Source organism: Leiobunum rupestre, chromosome 4 (genome assembly GCF_980474605.1).
Source record: "Leiobunum rupestre chromosome 4, qqLeiRupe1.1.hap1, whole genome shotgun sequence".
NCBI classification, from domain to species: Eukaryota; Metazoa; Arthropoda; class Arachnida; order Opiliones; family Sclerosomatidae; genus Leiobunum; species Leiobunum rupestre.
Window position 1 is genome coordinate 68,954,769 of NC_143387.1, and position 21,023 is coordinate 68,975,791.

The following is a 21,023-nucleotide window of genomic DNA, read 5'->3' on the forward strand; positions in this document are numbered from 1 at the left end:
TTTCCGGAAATCATGTAAACAAAAGCAATAGTTGCTGATTAATATTCTCGGTTAACCCAAGTACATTAATTCTTGGAATTGATATCTTTGCGCAAATTGTACTAGAAATATTCCATTTCTAAGATCGGGACAGAGTATACGCAAGAAACTACGTGAGACAGAGAAATGCCTTTTTTACGGGTTTCCCATTTTCTTCGGAACGTCGCTAAAGACTAGACTATAAATAGAGTTGGGATTAGTAACTCCGCTAACTACCTGCAACGTGAGGTAATCCCTCTCTCTTCTTAGAAAAAACCAAGAGAGAAAGAGAGTGAAACTCCGCGTTTACGTCAGATCCGGTGTTTATACCGTAACGAATTCATTCTCTTCTGGTCCACCGCACCGAATAACCCTTTATTTAAATAACACTTTTTTATTTTCTAAATAATAAGTATAATTTCATTTTAATACAGAATAACATTTCAATTGCAAATAAATATTATTTGGTTTTTCTTATGAAAAACATTAGCTTAACGGTTTTTTAAAAATATTTTATGGTTAGACAATTAATTATAGACATTTTATAATACATATAATACATTTTAAAAACATTTATTCTCAAAAATATTCGCTCGGCAAATCGGGGATTTGAAACTTGGTCAATGGTCATTCAATAAAAAAAAATTCAAATTTTGCAAACCTCTATCTACATGCAGATTTCAATTCGTAGCCATTCTTTATTAGAAAACGGCAGCAGGAGGTTCTTAGGGACCAAAATACCTTCTTGGTACCACTATAATTAAAACTAATTATAATAACAATAATAAAAGCCACTGTGGAATTTTATTTAAAATATTATTAATTTTATTATGCAACAGCGGCTTTTATTATTTTATTATAATTAAAACATTCGTTTTCAAGATCAAAAGGTCGAATATTCTAAAATGAGATTATAAAGCATTTGGTATTTTTAAATGGGTTGCCAATTGGTCAAATAAACGCGGGCTCTTCAACGTCACTCCGTTTGGGGGCTCACAGTCGTTAGTCGGGGTGTTGCTGCGGTCGTTGTTTCCACATAAAACCTTTGCGCCCTTTTGAAATATCTACTGAGAGCTAGTTTCCCCATCGACTACAAAGTCAACTAGATGGAAATGTACTGGAAGCGTTCTCTTTGGTCTGTGGGCTAATTGGTATTGGCGTGATTTTCTCTCTTCTCTTTAGTCGCGCATAGAGATACGTTCTAAAAGGCCACACTTGGTGGCGCTGGAGTGGTGAAAACTTCAAATCATACCGACATATTGTTTATTAATCTCCTACACTCTCTTTTTACTTCGCGACAAGCTCTCAGTGGCACACGTTTGGGTCTTATGTCGCTTTTGGTTGCTTATTGCTCATTACGTTGCCTTTGTCGAGCAATTAAGTAGGGAGAATAACTATCCCCCTCATGGTTTACCAGTATGTTCCTCTGCGTAAAAGTAAATCAAATCATCCCGTTATCTCATTGGTTTCCTAAATCTGACGTTTTCCGACGCGATTGTAACAAATTTCAAGTAGCTTTAGTGGGGTGGCGGAGTGGTTAGCACTTTCGCCTCGCAGCAAGAGGATCCCAGCTTGTGGCACTGGGTGAAAACTCGGAACAACTCCTTCCGCGTTGAGTTTGCAAGTTCTCTCCCCGCTGGTTTAAGGGGTTTTCCCCCGATCTCTTCGGTTTCCCCTTCCATAAAAACTTGTCCAGGTTAACGGTAATAGTTAGTGTAGGGAGCTGTTGGCTCGATCACGTGGCATGCAGGGCTTGCCACCACCCTCCTACGCAGTGTAACCCGGCCACCTGAATTAAAAAGGCTTCAAAAGTCGCTTGATGACTTAGCCCTAGGGTGGTGCCTTGGGTATTAGCCTAGCTGATTATTATTATAATCCCCTCCGAAAAAAAACCTGCACGCGAATCGATTAAACCGTCATTATCCCGAAATATAAATAAATACAATAGAGAGGTTAAGCCAGTACCGGAAAATGTCCAGAAAACGTGTAGAGGGAACTTGCAGAAGGTGCAGGCTGTACGCACAAAGGTACGTCTACAATCCTACAACCTTCCCCCTACACGTTTTCGGGCCAAATGAACAGAGGAAGTTTAGGCATATCTCTTATAAGTTATTCCTTCGAGCTCGGGTCATTTACAATTGGCGCCATCTGCATACAAAAAAAAACTGAAACAAGGGATTTAGCTCCATTGAGTTGGCAATATAGTATACTTTAGAAAAAAAAATATCTGCTGTGGCTGGGGTTTCGAGGAACACTTTTTTGTAATAATGTATCGACGTTCACATTATCACATCTATCGTTAGTCGGTGACGTCACCTGTATCTTTCAGGCCTGGTTCAGTCCGGGCCTGCGTAGACGCAAACTTTCCTCCTATATGCCTGGTTTATTTCTCATTGAAGCTTTAATTTGTACGTAATTTAATTGTCACGCATTTTTATTCGCGCAGGTTATGGCAACATATGTCCGAACACGACTGCTGGTCGAGCCGCCACGATCATCTACTCTTTCTTGGGCATCCCTATTATGTTGATGGTATTGGCGGATCTGGGCAAACTCTTCACCAGGGCCATCAAGTACATCTTCAACGTCTCTCGTCAGTTCTACTACACTGGAAAGTGCCGGAAAGTGCGCAAAGTGGGCAAGAAAGCCTCACCCGTACAGGTATTATTCTTTCTTGTTGACGCATGGTGACCCGGCTATAACCCAGAATGAATTCGGCTACCTAATATTATGGGACCGTGGAGATTCTAAGCCCTACTTTGGAGGAATAAAGCCTACACTAGGCGGGCTCACTAGTTGCTGAGTACGCCCTATTTTCGCCTCGCGCCATCTCCATTCGACTTAGACAACTATATTATTATAGTACCTTAGATGTTTCTATCACTTAGAGCAGGGCCGCCTTATCCATAAGGCAGACTAGGCAAAGTGCCTAAGGCCTACGAAAAGTTTAGGAGACATTAGGGTCTACGATTCCATATAATAGGGCCTACGAAGGTCCGAAAAGTCGGTAAATGAGAGAAGGGTTAAAACGGCCCTGACTTAGAGATGGCGCGAGGCGAAAATATTCCAACTCTGAAGCAGGGCTGTTAAGAAAAAGCTCAGCTGCTCTTATTTTCTCCTGAAAAACGAATACCGTGCTTCTCTTTTAACTCACACTTAAAAACGAAAGCATTGCTCTTACCATAGTAAACTATTCTTTTAATTACATTTTGCACCGCATCCATATCTCCTCAAAAGTTACTTAAAAAACGCATGATGAGTTCAATCTCTCCATCACTGACATGGAGACATCCCGAAGTGTTTCTCCCCGATTTTTTTTCAAACTCGGGGGGTTAAGTAAACCTTCATGTACCTTGAAAGATCCTAAAGGGAAAGGTTTCAATGGCCATTCGTTTTGACATAGCAACCTAAAATGTTTTTCACAACTCAAGTTTAAACTTTTTCTACGTAAAATAGCATGGGGAAATCACGGTTTGTATTGTCATTTTAAAAAAAAATAAATTTAAATTAAGGCAAATCAATTGGGTGAAATCGATAAAAATGGCTAAAATCAATAAAAGTTCGGTAAAATCGTAGGGGTTTACAATCCGTGATTTTGCCATGCTATTTTACGTAGAGAAAGTTGTGAAAAACATTTTGGGTTACCATGGCAAAACGAATGGCCATTGAAACTTTTCCATATAGAAGTTTTCAAGGTACATGAAGGTCTGCTTAACCCCTGAGTTTGAAAAACACCTTGGGATGTCTCCTTGTCAGTAAACCCCAATATGTATTCAAAATATATCCAGTGCCGTGCAGAGACATTTCTGGCCCCGGGCAAATTATGTCGACGAGGCGTTTCTAATTGAAAGTTCACAGGGATGACGGGTGCTAGTGAAGAGCTAGTCGATGGGCCCTTATCGTACCGTTCCACTAAAAAGCATGTTCGTGGATATTTTCCCTCCGTGCCCCGGGGATTTAGCACCTCTGAATGTGGCTCATTCATTTTGACCCCGTGTCCCCGTTACCATTTTCTTTCATTTTTTATTATATTTACTATAAAATTTAATTTATAATAAAATATTCGTTATTAAGACATGGGGGAGAAGTAGAGTAATTGCCAATGCAGTGCAATGCACTAAAGCTTTTGCCTGTTTAACTCGAAAACATTTAACTCGAAAGGCAGGGTTTCAGAACTCCGAACCCGTTCTCTACTCCCGCGGAATTTATTGCTCCAAAACCCTACCTTCGCGTACTTGGTAGCGAAAGCTTGTTTTTTTTTTTAATTTTTCGTAACAGTATTTCACGCGTACGATCGCCATCTAGGTTTCCGATTTTTTATTAAAAAGGTACCTGGTATAGATTCGCTTCGGGCGTTAATATACGGCGTATATCTGCATTTACTATTTTTTCTTTTAAAACGAATTTTAAAAAATTCACGGAATCCTTACGTAAAAGAAGACGAATACTTCTCTCAAAGATATATCTATTATATTTACTTCCGATATAATTTTTTATCTTTTATCCCGTTCCCGCGTAGTTCATAACGGTGGCCTGGAATAAGTTTCCCGACATGCCTTACAAACGGAATTCCAAAGGCGACATTTTGGATGAAAAAGGGAACCCGACCACCGCCGCTGCGGACACTAAGAAGGACTTGGAAGCCGCTAAACCGGAACCGCCGGTTAAGGACGGCAAAGAAGACAAGGACGCGAAAATGAAGCGGGGCAAGGATCAGGACAAGACGAAACTGATCATCCCCGAACCCGACGGGAAATTTAAACCGGAGCTGGAGAGCCCGTCCATCGTGGAAGAACCTCCTCCCTTCGAAGTGGACGACGAATTCAACCTTCCCATTTCGTTGGCCCTCTTGCTGCTCGTCGGCTACATCAATCTGGGAGCTTTCATCTTCACTCTATGGGAGGACTGGACCTTCTTCGAGGCAGTCTACTTCGTCTTCATCTCCATGAGCACCATCGGGTTCGGAGACTTTGTCCCGGAACACCCCATGTTCATGATGGCCACTTTTATCTACCTCCTCTTCGGCTTGGCCCTGACTTCCATGTGCATCAACGTCGTGCAAGAGAAACTCTCGGTGGTCTTCGAGGCGGCTAAGCTGCGACTGGGTACGACCATGGGACTGGACATCAATTCCCTCATGGCCGAGGAGCAATTGAAAAACGCTCCCAATACGGAAATCGCCGACGTCCACGGTTCCAAAAAGTCATCTCCGGACAAGGACCAAGACCACACCAAGGCCGCTAAAGACAAGGACAAGGATGACACCAAGGCCGTTAAAGACAAGGACAAGAAAAAAGAAAAAGAGACGAAGAAAGAAAAGAAAGCCAAACAGGATAAGGACGGAAAAGGTAAAGACAAGGACACTTCGGACGAAACCGAAAAAAACGATACTGTCCTGAATGGAAAACAATCAACCGAAATTTAAATCCTAGAACTTATCACTTATAAACGGGTTATGGATTTCAGAAATCAACCAACTGAAGGAAAATTTAAAATAAAAACTTGTCAGGGCCCGTCCACTGGTATTGTATTAATCATTCACGTGGATAATAGGTTTGCAAAGCGTTTTGTCCTTTTCATTTGGTTTTTAATCTACGCTGTTGTACATTACCGCGATTTTAACTTAGCCCTTCGTGTTTACCCCTTTTTTTGGAAAATGTTTTGACGTCAGCGAAGGAATATTATTTCTTCATTTATTTCGCTCTAGTTTTTAATTGTAAATACTTGATAGTGCAATGGGTTTTTAGACATATCAAATATTTTTTCCTCTCTTTATCCATGCTATATCTCTACCTTTTCTTGGCTTTCTAAAAGAGAATAATTGTACTTCCGGAAGCGAGGTCAAACTTTTACCTTGGTCAGTGCACCAAATACTTAAATAATTGATACATTACAGAAATGAAAACAAACCGCCTTAAGTATAAAATACTTATTCCAACTACGTTCCTCTTTCGCGTTTTAGGCTTAGCTAATATATGTAGCAAAATCGCCCAAGGCTTAATTGATAATATAAGACCGATAAATTTTCCCATTTAATAAAATATATACGTATAAAATGAAAACTAAAAAACGTTTTTTACCTATTCGCATGAATCCGTTTGAAAATAACACAATATACGCTTCATATTTACAGTGAAAGTTAACTTCCGAAAGTAGGTTTTATTAATCCTTATTTATATTTTGTCTATAATAATATTATAAGCGGCAATTTTTTGATGATAATTTTTTTTTGAAAGTAAGCTGTTTGTAATGCTCAAATCTCCACGTGTTTTACATCTTTTGATTAAACTGCTGAAATCCAAGAAGAAACGATGTCTGTGATAAACAATACAAAAAAAACCTACAAAAATGTGTAAAGCAACGAATATGAAATATATTATCGTTTTTATTTGTTTGTTTTGTGTAATATATAAGTTTGGTGCTGTATTTATTTATTTTCCCAAAACCAAAATTAAGTGCCTTAAAGTTGTTTTGAAAAACATCGATGTTCTCTGTTTTTCTATGTTTAAATTTCGCGCGTCTAGGGGAGATTTTGATTGGTATATTTTTTATCGGTCTTTTACGCCATCTATTTTCAATGATTGACCTAAAATATTCGTCGATCTAAAGTTCCCAGGTGGTTGCTATGGTTACGGTATCAAGGCTGGCGCCTGCTTACCGGCCGACTCCGACTCGTCGTCCACGTTTCTTCTTGTGGCTTTTAGAGTAAATATATTGTCATGTTTTAAATAAATTTTAATTAATATAAATTTATGAGTCTCTAAAAGTCATTATGACGAATAAATTTGCCCATATTAAACTCGATGAACCGCGATGGGACCAGGGAACATACTGGGGCCGAGCCAAACATTTCTTTGCAGTCACTAACCCCCTAAATGTCCTAGCTTCTTCCGATGATCTAGAAAAGGCAAAACATCTCGTAACTAAGTTTAAGTAAGTAAATTTCGATAAAAACATTATATTTGTGCACTGACATTTCTGGGCCTTTGAATGTGTAATTAGGAAAGGAGATGATCTGCCAGTAAACGTAACAGAAGATGAGTTATGGAGAGCCAAACAACTGTATGATTCCGCGTTTCATCCAGATACAGGTGAAAAAATGATGATACTTGGCCGAATGTCGGCCCAAGTTCCAATGAATATGACGATCACGGGTTGTATGTTGGCTTTTTACAAGCAAGTATTAATTAATTTATTCAACTACTTATTTTTATTGGTAATGTTTGAATTGTTATCCTAAAGAACTACACCCCAAGTAATTTTTTGGCAGTGGATTAATCAGTCTTTTAATGCACTTGTTAACTACACAAACCGCAGTGGAGATTCGCCAATTCCAGTCACGTAATTATATTACCATTTTTAAGTCCACCACATAAGTTCATAACACATGTTAAAAATAACCAACATTTACAGTCAATTAGGAATTTCTTATGCTATGGCAACCTCTGGTGCTCTCGTAACGGCTTTAGGTCTCAATAGTTTAGTGAAGGTAAATTGTAATAAGCGTAATTGGGGTTTATTTCCTACATAAATCTTTTTTTTTTTCAGAGTGCTCCTCCTTTATTTGGAAGATTTGTACCATTTTGCGCTGTTGCAGCTGCTAATTGCGTCAACATTCCCATGATGAGACAACGCGAGTTGACTAATGGCATTCCCGTTGTTGATGACCAGGGTAATAAAATTGGTCAATCCAAAAAAGCTGCGCAATGGGCCATTGGTCAAGTGGTTTTATCCCGAATTTGCATGGCAATGCCAGGAATGTGTAAGCTAACTTCTTGGTTTTCTTTAAATTTTTAATTAATATTTTGTATTTCCGTTGTTCTATTTAGTAACACCACCGTTGATTATGAACTATCTTGAAAAGAAAAATCTGCTAGCAAAATTTCCTTGGATTAACGCCCCATTGCAAGTTGGAATGTGTGGAGTTTTGTAAGTAAATTAAAACTATTTTTGACAAAAATTACCAATACAGGCCCGGCTCCCACCAGGTCCCTAAAATACCCGAAAGTCCTTATTTTTCTTCAAAGTCCCTAATCTACCCTAAAATCGGGATTTGGTCCCTAAAGTACCCTTTTTTCATGAAATTCAAGGAAACCATCGTAGACTTAAAATATTTTTATACATCTGCTCAAGGAATGTTTACAAAGTAGACAAATCTAAGGATTAACAATAAAATAGTTCGAACATAGTACAAAGGTAGCGCCACAAGCTTGGTAACATTATTAAATTGTAAAATATAAATACCAAGTCAGTTTTGGAATTTAGTTTAAATAAAGATCTCATTTAGATTTACATTCATCCCTATTTGGTTCTTATTTTGAAAAATTTGGTCCCTACTTTTGGCAAAAAGTACCTATTTTCTAGGCCTGTGCGAGTCCTCTTTTTATGGTTTCGAGTCGAGTCTCGAGTCCTTTAGTATTGTACTCACGAGTCTCGAGTCCAATTCTCGAGTACTCGTTCGAGTCCTTAAGAATTAGTTCGAGTCTGTTCGAGTCTTAATTTTCTGGTCGAGTCTGTTCGAGTCTTAATTTTCTGGTCGAGTCTGTTCGAGTCTTAATTTTCTGGTCGAGCCCAGTTAAAGTTAAATATTTTGAATCTCCAACGTAGTCATTTGAGTCCTAAATTTGTCAAAGCCATTTTAAGTAATAAGAACTTAGAAGCAATTTTTTTTACTTTTTGTTGGTATTCATTTTAAAAAAAATTTTATATATTCATTTTCTGGTCGAGTTATAAATACTAAAAGTCTTAAGTTTAACTTATACTTATTTGTAAACGTAAAACTAAAAAAGTAATCTAAACTTACTAAAGCCGCGTCACCAACACAAAGGAAAGACATCTCTCTACTCCAGAGTGCAGTAAGCAAAACTAAAACTAAAATTGGAAAACATGCCGGCTTGGTGAGTCACGCGATCTCCGTTTGGAATTCAAAGTCTGTGGGCAAACGCTCCATAAAAAACAAAAACCACTACCATAGCGTGATTACGGGATTTCACCTGGCTGTGAGCTGTTGAATGAAACTACGCGTTAAAAAAATTAGATAAAAAAAAAACTCTTAGGACTCGTAAGACTCGTCAAAAAAAAGGACTCGTTGTAATATTTATTAACTCGAGTCCACTTCGAGTAATTTTTAAGCCTTGACAAAGGACTCGGGTACTCGTTCGAGTAATATATTAAGACGTCGCGAGTCCGAGTCCGAGTACTCGGACTCGGACTCGAGACGAGTACTCGCATTTTTCGAGTACTCGCACAGGCCTACTATTTTCATTATTTTTTTAAAGATTTTGGTGGGAGCCCTGCCATTAACATTCTCGTATTTATTGCTTAATTTAAATAAAAAATATAGCTTGGTCTTTGCGACACCATTGTGCTGTGCACTTTTCCCTCAGAAAAGGTAAAAATATCAAAATAGCAGTGTTGTAACAAAAATACTTATAAATGAAATTGGTTTTATTGTCATTAGTTCCATACCTGTGAGCAGTTTGGAACCGGAGCTTCAAGAAATAATTGACAAACTCGCAGATAAACCAAAAGAGGTTTATTACAACAAAGGGCTTTAAAAAATATCATTAAAAGTTTAAAAATTTGGTTTTAAAAGTCTTCTTAAAAAATCATAAAAATATTATATAATTATTAAAATATTGAATTCCTATAGATCTGGTATGAAACGTTTTGAGAGTTAACGTTTATGGGGAAAAAATAAACACCATAATTGCCATTTCTATCGTTATAGAGCTACTGGCACAGTAAAAATTAGCACCAAATTTGAAAGTTGGCCTACTAATTTTATTTTTAATTTTTAAAAGCCAGAGACAAATGTGTGACAAGTTGTGTTATTTAGAAAGGTTTGAATTCCTATTTAATCATTCCCAATTAGAGAGTGTAGAAAACCATGGCGAAAAATGAATGTAAAATGTTGTAGATGGAAACTATTTAGCCTTATACTTATATTTTCAAGCAATTTTTTATTTGAAGTTAATAAATATTGTTAAGTTGTTGTTAAATAGACTTCCTATTGTTTTATTTACACCACCGTCATCACATGTTTCAGAAGGAACAAGGTTTTTTTTTTTTAGAAAAAAATTATGGTGTTGGCCTTAGACACCAACGAAGGAACAAGGTTGGGAAATGTGTAGTTCAAGTTGTTGATTATAAACTTCTGGTTGCGGATATTAGTGAACGTGAACTACGGATACCTCATTCCGTTTAAATACTTTCTTGCAAGAGCCACAAATTTCTATTGAATTAGAAAATTTTAGCTTAGATATACAAACCCTGCAAACTAAATGCTTGCATGGAAGCAAATATAAATTTGAGTTTCCCACTTTACAACAGCAACAACAATTTTTATTATTGTCATTGTTTATAGCTGTTTTACTATCATGACCTAAAATAGACTGCAAAGCTTCTTCTAAACTGGCAGTTAGTTTCTGTTCATGTGTTACCGGTTTATTAATAAAACTTTTCGGTTGAATTATATCATTTTTAGGTGGTATAACTGCGTGGTTAATTCCCACTTTTTCTTCAAATTTATCATAACTTAATAAACAAGATTTTTTAGCCTTATTCTCTACAGCTACTCCTAAAGTTCTAGGTGTCATATTTAATAAAGAATTGGAAGAGTTTTCACTGAGGAACTTGTCAATTCGTAGTTTTAAGGTATTATTAGGTATTGGCAGTCTTTGTTCTGAAAATGGTAAACCAGTGAAAGGATCAATTGGTTGGCGACCCGTTTGATACAATTTTTCCAAGGATGATCTATCGATTGATCTACCAGATGGCAAAAGAATTGGGCACGCCATGATGTTAAACGTTATGGAATCCAAAAATTCTTCTGGTACATTATCAATGTTTGGTTCTAACTCAAATTTTCTTTTCTCTTGTTTCACTTGGGGTTCTTTTCTTTCATTTGGTACCAGATTATTTTCAATTTTTTTGGACTTTTCATGAAAGGTTTTCAAAATTTCTGAGTTGGTTTTTCTATCTGGTTGGCCCCAAATTTGTACTGATTTCAAACCTATTACCAAAAAAGTAACCTTAATTTATGTACAACAGCTGGAAACATAATAATGCATATTTACCTGCAACCCCACTGTTAGTAATTCGAAGAATACGAATTTTTAAACTTCCAATTTTTGAAAGAATAAATGTATTTTTTAAGGAGAGGTATGCAGTCTCAGTTTCAGTAATTTTGGATTTTTGACCACGAAAAAAGTGATTTTTAAAAGACACTGTTGATGATTTGATGTTGTAGCATTTGGCAACGTTGAAAAACTCTTTAAAAAGAGAATAATTAATTAGAGGTTCCTATAAGAATTTAGTTTTTAACAAGCATCTTGGTTACCATGATATTCACACGCTCTTTTTTTTTCAGAGACATATATTTCTAGTGCTTCAACATAATTTGAGCCACAAGAGGTGTTTAAAGTCAAAGTATGAAGATCAATTTTACAGGTATTAAATGAAAATATTATTTCTAAAGGTGGTTTTATATAGTATTCAACGCGAAAACCATTGTTATTTTGTTGATTCTGCAGAAGATTTTCAATATCATAGCCATCAGCACTTACATTGTCGAAAATAATGGACGTCCCATAGTGTTTTTGAGAAAAATTAAATGCCATGATAAATATTTAAATTAAACCGAAAATTTGGCATTTAATAAAAATTAATACAGCTTTTGAGAACCATTTCTACAGAAAATAGTAAGTTTAATCCGAATTTTGCAATAAAAATTGGAATTACTACGTTTCATTTATATTTAAATTTAATAGGGAAAAACAATTATTGAGTTATGTGAATTTACTTTTTTTTTTGAGATACACACACATCGGTGTCGACCCGAGGCCTTAGACACCAGCACACACACAATAACTGATTAATCAGGGCGAGATATGTGTAACGGCCACGCCAACGGGGGGATACGTGGGGACACCCTTGGCGGAAGTATTCCGACCACCCGTTAGGGGATTGGTGGTCGTCCTCACACGGCCATCCACAAACTCTGCCTCCCAGACGCCTGGGATTACAGGAGTGAGCCACTACTCCCGGCTTTGTGAATTTACTTGACAGACTACAATACAAACGCATTTATTTATGCATTCAATTTACGTCTCTGACTGTTTAGTACTGGCGCTTAACACTAGATTGCACTAGATTACAGCCTGACCGGGTCAAAAACATGTGGAAACCAGGCTTGGAAATAAGGTTTATTTCTAAACTGGTCTATTTGGCCAGTGACTCCCAACTCTTGAATTATTTAAGTGGTCACGTAGACCAGTTGGTTAATAATACGGTAGATAATTTTGAATTCATAAACTGGACACTGGACCCGTGAACCCCTAGCTTTTGAATAAAAAAACTGGTCCGAGCAATTAATAAACTGGTCTTTGACCCAGTGACCACCGCTTATTTCCAAGCCTGGTGGAAACCGTTTCCTGCTGACAAAAATCAAAAACCCGCGGAATACAAATAGCGATTTCCACTGGGAAGCTCCGAGAGCGCCCCGAAAACGATTTCGACGTCACAGCTCGTGTCGAGATTTCCAAGGATCGCGGTCGAGCGAGTCTCCCAGTGAAATACAACCTCGTTTTAAGAGCAACTCTCGGGGCGAGCATTTTCCAGTGAAATACGCGGAAAGTAATGGCGGACAGTAATATTGTATTCGATAAACTTTATTAATCATGCATGGTTAAGCCTAGGCGTAAAGGAGAACTTACTTCATTTTCGGAGTACGAATATACCTCATCCTCTATTTATCTTAAAAGAATTGCCTCTATTTCTTCGTCGGAACTATCCGAAGATGATTCTATTAACAAATAAGCAGCCGAAATATTTATTGTCCTATCTAGTTCCGCCATTTTTAAAAATCACGAAAACCGCTCGAAATCTGTCGATCCGTCGAATTTCTCGGATCAAAATTTTCGCTCTCAGAGCGCTCGCTGTGAGAGCGAGATTGCCAGTGGAAGACACGGATCCCGTCACGAGCTGCTCTCGATTTCCCAGTGGAGGGCGAAATCTCATCACGAGCGCTCCCGGAGCGCCCGAAACCCCCCAGTGGAAATCGCTAAAAGAAATCGGGCATCATTTTATATTTCTACTGTGTCTATAATACCAGTTTTATTCGTATGCTATTGTTATAGTGAACAATTTTTCACGCGTACTGAAATAAAATATCGCGGAAAACCGTGCTAATTGGGGTAAAAAATCTCTCAACTTCGCGCTTAATTAGCCTTTTCAGTATGATCATTAAAGTAAAGGGTGTATTCTCGTGACGTCATCATCATTGTAGTGGAAGGCTAGTGTCATCCCCCTTTCCCCCATAACTATCTACCTTAGAGCAATCAAAGACTATATAACGCTTCGCTTACTAGGCAGGCGTGTTCCTAGGAAAAACCTGTTAACACCTCTGTAGCACTGTAAAAGCTGGGGTAATATTTGGACCCGCGGCTAGAGGCGCCACTAGTAACACAGCTCAAGTTAGGGGAAATTTTGGGCCAGCGTCGAGATGGAGCCACAATCGGTATGCAAGTTGAGCCATAGAACACGCCTGTCTAGTAAGCGAAGCGTTATATAGTCTTTGGAGCAATGACCGCCATCTTCTCGTGAATACTACCTATATATTATGTTTACCCTTGGAATGTCAAGAAAGACCGCTACATGGGAAGACGACCCTGATGATTCTCATAGAAACGGGCGTGGCTTACAACTTACAAAATTACTACGGAGATTTTCGTTCGCCGCGTACCATAAGTCTATAATATTGTTCCATAAGTTTGTCACTTTGGGGAATATTTTACTGAGAGCTAGTGACGTCATCACAAGAAGAAAATATCCCCCTAGTGAGGCGCTGTCAAAGGCTACGTGTGACGCAGGAGAGAGCGGACGCAAAACAGCGACGAAGCCCGTAATGCAGTCTGTCTTGTGAATAGCTCTCAGTAAAACTTTTGCATGTGAAGAATACTTATGGTTAAAGTTAACGAGGTTTAATAATAATTGTCAAAGCTAATTTTATTTCAAGTAGAATCATCTATTTCATCGAAATTCCCTTTACTTTTGTTTACAATCTCAGAATATTCCCATAACAAGCCATAACCAAAATACACCGGATAGTACCCGAGTTACTTAAGCCTTTGACAAAATATCATTTCGCAATTACAATTTTTTGTTTTTAATTAAAAGATCATCTGCTGCTTGTTATTTGGGTTTTGAAAGAATTAATTGACTTATTTAAAAATTATAATAAAAATTAACCTTATTTTAAATTCTCACAGCCAAAATATTCGCGAATCCAGTCAGATGATTTTTTATTTTCTCTCCTAATCGACAGGCGTCGCTTAAACGTGGTACCACAGGAATACGGAACAAATACCGGTTGTCTGCTAGTTATCGCTCCCGTATATTTTTGGCAAATCAAACTCCGCGTAAGCTGCCTATTTCTTTATTATGTCTATGGAATGCCCCGAACGTTGTAATCTAAGCCTTTGACAATAAATATTATTTTTACACGATTTCACGACAATATATGAAGGAAGAAAACATTTTATTTATAATTTGAAAGGAAATGTTTCATCGGAAATTAACTAACCATTCTATATTCCCTGAAATTCATTTTCGTCCACAAAAATATTATAATGTTTATTTTCTTCAGCATCAAGTAAACTGATTAGAATATTAGCTGCCATTTTTGAGCGGAGCGAGCGAAGCTCTCACTGCAGCGACTTCAATGGAAAAGATGCCTGTCGTGCTGTCCGTCCGTCGCATCGCTGTAGAGTTTAAGGGGATGCGTAAATGGAGGGGAGCTGCGACTTAAGTGGAAAAGATGCTGTCGTGCTGTCATTCGGCTGTTCATCGCACAGCATTAGGGGAGCTCGTAAATGGAGGGGAGCAAAGAAACACTTCCTTCCCCCCTTTTTAGCCTCTAACAATAGAAAGATAATATCGCGGAGAATCAAGAGAAGGCGAGCATTGGAATGGACCATTCTATAAAATACTCCTTTTTTTGGTTATATACTTTTGTATATAGAGAGGCCATAGAAATAGAAATTAGACTAGAAGCACGATTGGATTGGGCGGGGACGTACCAGCTAGAAGGCTGCCATCAGAGTGGAATCGCAATAGTCGCGCCATCTCATAGAAACAATTTAAACTAAATAAGTAAATATGGTCACGTGGAATAACATAAAACAGATCGTAGGCAACGTATTAAAAACTTTTTTTTATTTATCTGACATTATATTAAGTTATTTAAACAGCTTTAGGAAAATCATAAAAATCTCAAGAATCTACTATATCTACCGTGTCACCCTTAAAGTCCCACCTTAACTTTGCGCAATCATTGTAAGTCTGAAATACCACAAATCATCACAGTTAATAACTAAATTTTAATTATTTTAGTGTGGTTTAAAATATACCTACATGAGATTCCAAAATCTTGGTTTCAGTTAGGAGCAACAAACACAACACCCCACACAAGAAGAACGCAACCCGTCAAAAGACGTGGATTTTCTTGTGTACGTTTTTCATTGGCTAGACGCATTAGCGCCTGCTGCCGTCGGAAGTGTAAAATTCGGAAATTATCTTTCCCCCGCCCGCCCGTAAAACGTTCAGAGTAAAGGCTCGTGACGCTCGTCCAATGAAATTCGTACACAACCATTCGTTAGCGTGTTTAAAGGCTAGCGGCGTTCTCCTTGTGTTTGTTGCTCCTAGCTTTCAGTGTCTTTTTAAACTATCATCAGTATTAGTCAAGTCAAATTGAGTGGTTTCCGGTAGTTCACTTTTTCCGTAAGTTTTCTGAAATAACCTCGGATAAATAGGGATACGCTTTGTTCTGGAATAGATATTTTTGGGAGCTCTTTCAAATTCTTGTTTTAATAAAGAATTATTCATATTTCAGTTAGTTTTTTTATTTCAGAATGTATAGGGTAATTTTTACTTACTTGCTTTCAAATGGTGCCTTCCATTTTGAAAGTAAATTTCATCCGGCAGAAAATGTTTACTACACACAAAGTCATATGAAGTAATTGAAAATGGAGTCCAATTTTCTCGATTTACCGCTAAAACCCATTTCCTAGTAATTCAGCATTTCTCAGAGGAAATCTTAGTGTAAAACAAATCTCTTATTCCGAGATTATTATAAAATATTTACTATAATATTACATACTTATGAAATGATAATTTTATTTATTTGCCAGATCTATCTTTACAATGTGAAAAAGGGCAGTTTGCAACCATTTTTGCGGTTATGCTTTTAGACGCAAAAGTTTAAACACGAAGACCGCCGCTGCGCACGACGTGATGCGCAGTGGATCACCTTTTTTTTCCCTCTTCGAAATTCCCGTCGTAGTCATGGCGACAATGTTTAATGCGTTTGTCAGATGGCGCGTACATCGCGATTCCACCCTAATGTCAGCCTTCTAGCTCGCCTGTTTCCCTTGGGATTGGCGGAAAGGCTGCTAGTCTAATTTCTATTTCTATGAGAGAGGCAGAAGATTTGGCCTGATTTTTCACGAACCAGGGAGGCTCAAAAAGGATTCTCTTGCAAACCTGCCAACCTAGTTGTCTGGATAAATAATGGATTTTTGATCAAAATCCTACTTATTAAACGGTTATAATTTTATATAAACCATTTTAAATAGTTAATTAACTATATCTCTTTGATTTTGTAAATAGCTCAGTTATTAACTTACTATATTTTGAAATATACTACCGTCACGTAGGCTACCTTAGCTCTTTTTTGAAAATCGACTTTATGGGTGACACGTCAGAAAATACCAGTCAAATAGCAGTAAGCATAAAAAAAATTTAAAACCAAAGAATAAATAAGTTTGCAAATCCTACTGAAGTAGCGCTATGTTGTCTTTGTGAAAGTGTTTGGCCTGTTTAGATAGGAATTTATAGAAAGGTCTTTTTACCCCTTTCTATCGTCTCTGTGTACAGCAATAATTAACCAAACCACATGATTGTCGCCAATTAATGTGTATATATATAGTTTCCTGTGATTTATAACAAAATATCTGCATAATTTAGCATTTTATTGAGGCTGTGTTCAACTATTTTGAGGGTGGCGCAACAGATTCATGTGTTTTGCGAGCTGGGTGGCTTGTTTGGCGGAAGGGTAGGATCATGGAGGAATAGAGGATAGGAAAGGAAAGAAGGTGCTAAATCCGACAGCGTAGTGCCAGTTCGAGGCGGGGAAAAAAGGGGGGGAAAGTCGAGGTAGACTTTTTAAAGAATTCGAACCCTAACCGGTAGATCGCGCCATGATCACGCTGCCTTTGTTGGAATGTATGAATAGGTAAAAGTCTACCTCGACATACCCCCTCCCCGTTTCTACATCCCCCTTTACGCGATTTCTGAAGAGGAATGTCAGTGCTTAGCCCAATCAGTACTATCAATACCACTCCAGGGCTATTCCTCTATGGTAGGAGTTACCTTAAATTCGAACCGAAATTTTGAAACGATCCTGTGGTTCTTTAATTGGTCAACTTAAGTAGACTTACTTCCTCTACCAAGACATTAGTATTCGATCATAATATATATCTCTCTAAGGAATTATGAAAACAGAGATTATTCGCTAGCGAAAACTATTGCAGCGCCCCCTTTGGTTCGCCATTGAAACCTAGATAGGTAGCGCCATAAGCCTATCATAAGGTCCCCATAAGCAAAGGTCTACCATAGGGGCCCATGTTAACGGCGTTGTCCTGGAGATAAGAAAATTAACGTACGACGATAGGGTCATCTTCATTTTCAAAATTTCTACATCTAAAGTATTATCTTACTTGGTACATGGAGAAAGATACCTTTCTCCATGCTTGGTAGAGCAGCCACGCTCGGGTTGATAAATGCCACAAAACGCATCTAAATCTCAAATTTGAAAAATAAATACCTTCAGAAACAGCAGGGTTCATACAAACATGGAAATCAGTAAAAACCTGGAAATATCAGTGAAATTTAAAGCAAAAAGTCAGGGAAAATGAAAATTTTCCTGAAAAATCAAGGAAATCAGGGAAAATAATGAGTTAAACTCCAAATTATGTGCAATTTGTTTTAGTATAACTGAAATTATTACTTAGTATTGAATTCATACGTTCAATCTTGACTATATTATATTAGAAAGTGTAACAATAATGCTTTTAACATTTTAGAGACCCCTATTGTTTTAAAAAGTACACCTGGAAAATATTCAAAACTACTCTGGAAAACCTGGAAATATCAGGGAAAATGGTTTTTGAAATATAAAACGGTTTTTGAAATATTGTATGAACCCTAGCTGAACAAGTTCTCTTATTTCTAAAAGCCAGTTTTAGGTTCTGATGAATCATTTGGCAACGATAAGTGTTAAATCTAGGAGGATTCAAGTGTACCTGGAGAAGAAATTTGTATTCCTCCGACCAATGCCTCGCGGCTCGGCTACAGCTGTCGCCTGGTGTGTCAAATACTTGGACATAACGTTTTTAGCGCCACCTACAAAGCTTCAAAGTAACCTAGGAGCTACCAAAACATTCGTCTGCTAGACAGTATTTCGAACTTTCACGGTTTTTAGCTTAGACCACGTCAAAGAAATTCGCCCGAAAACTATATAATTTCAAAGAAAGTTGCAATGAATGTTAAGTTTTAAATTTAATTATGGGGAAATATTGTTGCTTTGACAACTGTCGTAGCGATTCTAGGTGCCATAAAAATATAATTTTTTATCCAGTTCCTAAACCAAACACGTGGTCATAGTTCACATTTTCCCCACTAGATGGCTCCGTTGTAGTTTTATGTCCAAGGGTTTGAGGCTTTGAGCAGCCTCTCCCGTGCAGGCTTGGAAATAAGCGGTGGTCACTGGGTCAAAGACCAGTTTATTAATTGCTCGGACCAGTTTTTTTATTCAAAAGCTAGGGGTTCACTGGTCCAGTGTCCAGTTTATGAATTCAAAATTATCTACCGTATTATTAACCAACTGGTCTACGTGACCACTTAAATAATTCAAGAGTTGGGAGTCACTGGCCAAATAGACCAGTTTAGAAATAAACCTTATTTCCAAGCCTGCTCCCGTGGTCCCCCGATTCCCGAATTCTTCTCCAGGTACACTTGAATCCTCCTAGGTTAAAGGTGCTCCAAAGTTCGGTGGCAAAAAACAAGAAAATTGAGCATGCTTTTCTTCCACTCACCCCCAACCCCTCACTCGGCCTTGGCAGAGGCGGGCAAGGTTAACCGTAAATTTCGCACTTTACTGACTTTACACACATTTTGCCACTGAACTTTGGAGCCCCTTTAGATTTTAAGTTTAAAAGCGATAAAATTGCGAATTACTACGGAGCTAAGGGCTCGAGCCGGAGTGTAAAAACGTTCGCGCATGGCTTGCGCGCATTCATAATGCATTTCGCGAAATTTATTTCATAAATGCATAGTTGAGCCACTAGGAGGTGCAGTTTTTGAATACCTACCTCTTAATAACGGGTATGTGATCGTCAAAAATTTGGCCTAGACCTTTGCTTATGGGGACCTTATAATAGGCTTATGCAAAAGTGACATAATTACCAAAAGTGTGTCAATCGGACCTATTTCATAATGAATGTTACGAGCGAAATACAAGTTGGGAGGGGAGAAGGGAAAGTATGCCTTGGGGAGGGAAAGAAGTTAAAACCAACAAATAACGCCTCGTAGTGAGGAACGGAGGAACTAAGTAGTTAGTAGTTAGTGTACTTTTTGATTTTTCGTCGTTCTGTGGAGATGCTATCGCCATCTACCTACGATATAATACCATAGACTAAAAAAAGATGCAGAAAGGCGTCAATAAATAGTCTTTTATGTGGTCGATCTCGAGTCGAGCATTCATTAAACCTTTAGCATACGAAAGTACAGGGATTTTCACACTTTTGGTAATTATGTCACTTTTGGCTTATGGTATAACTCGACGGCTCGTATGCTCACCGGCCAATTATTTTGCCGTGTAATAGGCCTGTTCTACCTGACGAGAGTTTAAATATATCGGAAAAAAAGAGTTATCCAATCATATTATATTTCATCGTGGCTCACTGGCCAATTAGTTTTGCCGTGTAATAGGCCTATCAATTGAGATTAACATACCAAAGAATTAGAATGTTCTACCTGGCAAGAGTTTAAACAGGGCCGGATTAAGACTTTATGGGGCCCTAGGCCCAAGTTAATTTTGGTTCCCCCTTTTCAATAGCGAGCTAGGCGCTTCCTCGATTTATAATTGAGAAATGGAAGGAAAATTCATTTTTTTCTGCCAGATGTAGTATGTCGTCACGGGCTAGACGGCAGTCCGTCAGAGAATGTGACAATCAAACGTTTTTGGTTCATAGGGGTGGACGCATTTACTAAAATATTTTGTGAAAAGCAAATTATTAAAGTTTTGTACTTTTATATTTTTCGAACCCTCTTGGTGCCCTAGGCCCAGGCCTATTCGGCCTATTGGTTAATCCGGCCCTGAGTTTAAATATATCGGTAAAAAATAGCTACCCCGATCATATTGTATTTCATCGATTTTGGTACGTTTTCCCGTTATTTAAAGCCCCAGTTGAAAAAAATAATTCAATTATTATCGAGATATAACGGATTAAATGCTCAGCAGTCTTAACCAGTTGTTCAAATTCTGGTAAATATTTTGGGTGTTTTTAAAGTTCTATTGTATTCTCACGCCATCTGTTTTCATTTTGAGTATTTTAGTGTTACCGTAGTCTAACCTTTTTTCATCTTTCTGTGTCCTATGTTACCCAAAAAATCGTTTTTTGTTAAAAATTATGTCCGCGACCGCCGTCAATCAAGTACCAAATATTCAAGGTTTTTAAAAATCGTGCATGCACTACTACTAACTTGCTACTACTGTGCATTTATCTACAAACCTTGGGTCCATGCGTCAATTCACCGAAATCATTATCAACGAAAAATAATTTTAGGGTAATGTAGGACTCAGAAAGACGAGAAAAAGGTTAGACTATACTAAAATACTCAAAAGAAGAAAGCAGATGGCTTGAGCGCTGCGCTTGAGAATACAA

The 21,023-nt window shown here is 37.8% G+C and overlaps 3 protein-coding genes across 3 annotated transcripts in view; 2 read left to right on the top strand and 1 right to left on the bottom strand.

Moving 5' to 3' along the window:
* The window catches only part of LOC149948848 (TWiK family of potassium channels protein 18), a 39,151-nt gene extending 32,610 nt beyond the window's left edge, over positions 1 to 6,541 (top strand). Inside the window, exons 4-5 of the mRNA XM_090173996.1 lie at positions 2,465 to 2,679; positions 4,538 to 6,541. Of these exons, the coding sequence (XP_090030122.1) occupies positions 2,465 to 2,679; positions 4,538 to 5,443 (1,121 nt within the window). The 3' untranslated portion in view covers positions 5,444 to 6,541. The remainder of the gene's footprint in view (positions 1 to 2,464; positions 2,680 to 4,537) is intronic.
* Positions 6,542 to 6,659: 118 nt separating this feature from the next.
* On the top strand, positions 6,660 to 10,023 carry Sfxn1-3 (Sideroflexin-1-3). The gene is made up of 8 exons (XM_090173999.1): positions 6,660 to 6,951; positions 7,021 to 7,194; positions 7,261 to 7,359; positions 7,432 to 7,507; positions 7,567 to 7,780; positions 7,848 to 7,947; positions 9,362 to 9,409; positions 9,479 to 10,023. Exons 1-8 carry the CDS (start codon positions 6,791 to 6,793, stop codon positions 9,573 to 9,575), a joined length of 969 nt encoding a protein of 322 aa, XP_090030125.1. The 5' UTR covers positions 6,660 to 6,790; the 3' UTR covers positions 9,576 to 10,023.
* LOC149948851 (RING finger protein 37) lies at positions 9,707 to 11,817 on the bottom strand. Its single transcript, XM_090173998.1, has 3 exons — positions 11,360 to 11,817; positions 11,097 to 11,291; positions 9,707 to 11,032 (listed from the first exon to the last, which is right to left on the bottom strand). The coding sequence occupies exons 1-3, from the start codon at positions 11,637 to 11,639 to the stop codon at positions 10,188 to 10,190; spliced, it is 1,320 nt and encodes a 439-aa protein (XP_090030124.1). The 5' UTR covers positions 11,640 to 11,817; the 3' UTR covers positions 9,707 to 10,187.
* Between the last annotated feature and the right edge of the window lie 9,206 nt (positions 11,818 to 21,023).

Excerpts from the sequence above, each read along its gene's own strand:
- Sfxn1-3 (XM_090173999.1), top strand. The coding sequence starts at position 6,791 with ATGACGAATAAATTTGCCCATATTAAACTCGATGAACCGCGATGGGAC. Across the intron at positions 6,952-7,020 it reads CATCTCGTAACTAAGTTTAA|GAAAGGAGATGATCTGCCAG; the intron begins GTAAGTAAATTT and ends ATGTGTAATTAG. Across the intron at positions 7,508-7,566 it reads GTCTCAATAGTTTAGTGAAG|AGTGCTCCTCCTTTATTTGG; the intron begins GTAAATTGTAAT and ends TTTTTTTTTCAG.
- LOC149948851 (XM_090173998.1), bottom strand. The coding sequence starts at position 11,639 with ATGGCATTTAATTTTTCTCAAAAACACTATGGGACGTCCATTATTTTC. Across the intron at positions 11,292-11,359 it reads AAGAGCGTGTGAATATCATG|AGTTTTTCAACGTTGCCAAA; the intron begins GTAACCAAGATG and ends CTCTTTTTAAAG. Across the intron at positions 11,033-11,096 it reads TACTAACAGTGGGGTTGCAG|GTTTGAAATCAGTACAAATT; the intron begins GTAAATATGCAT and ends TTTTGGTAATAG.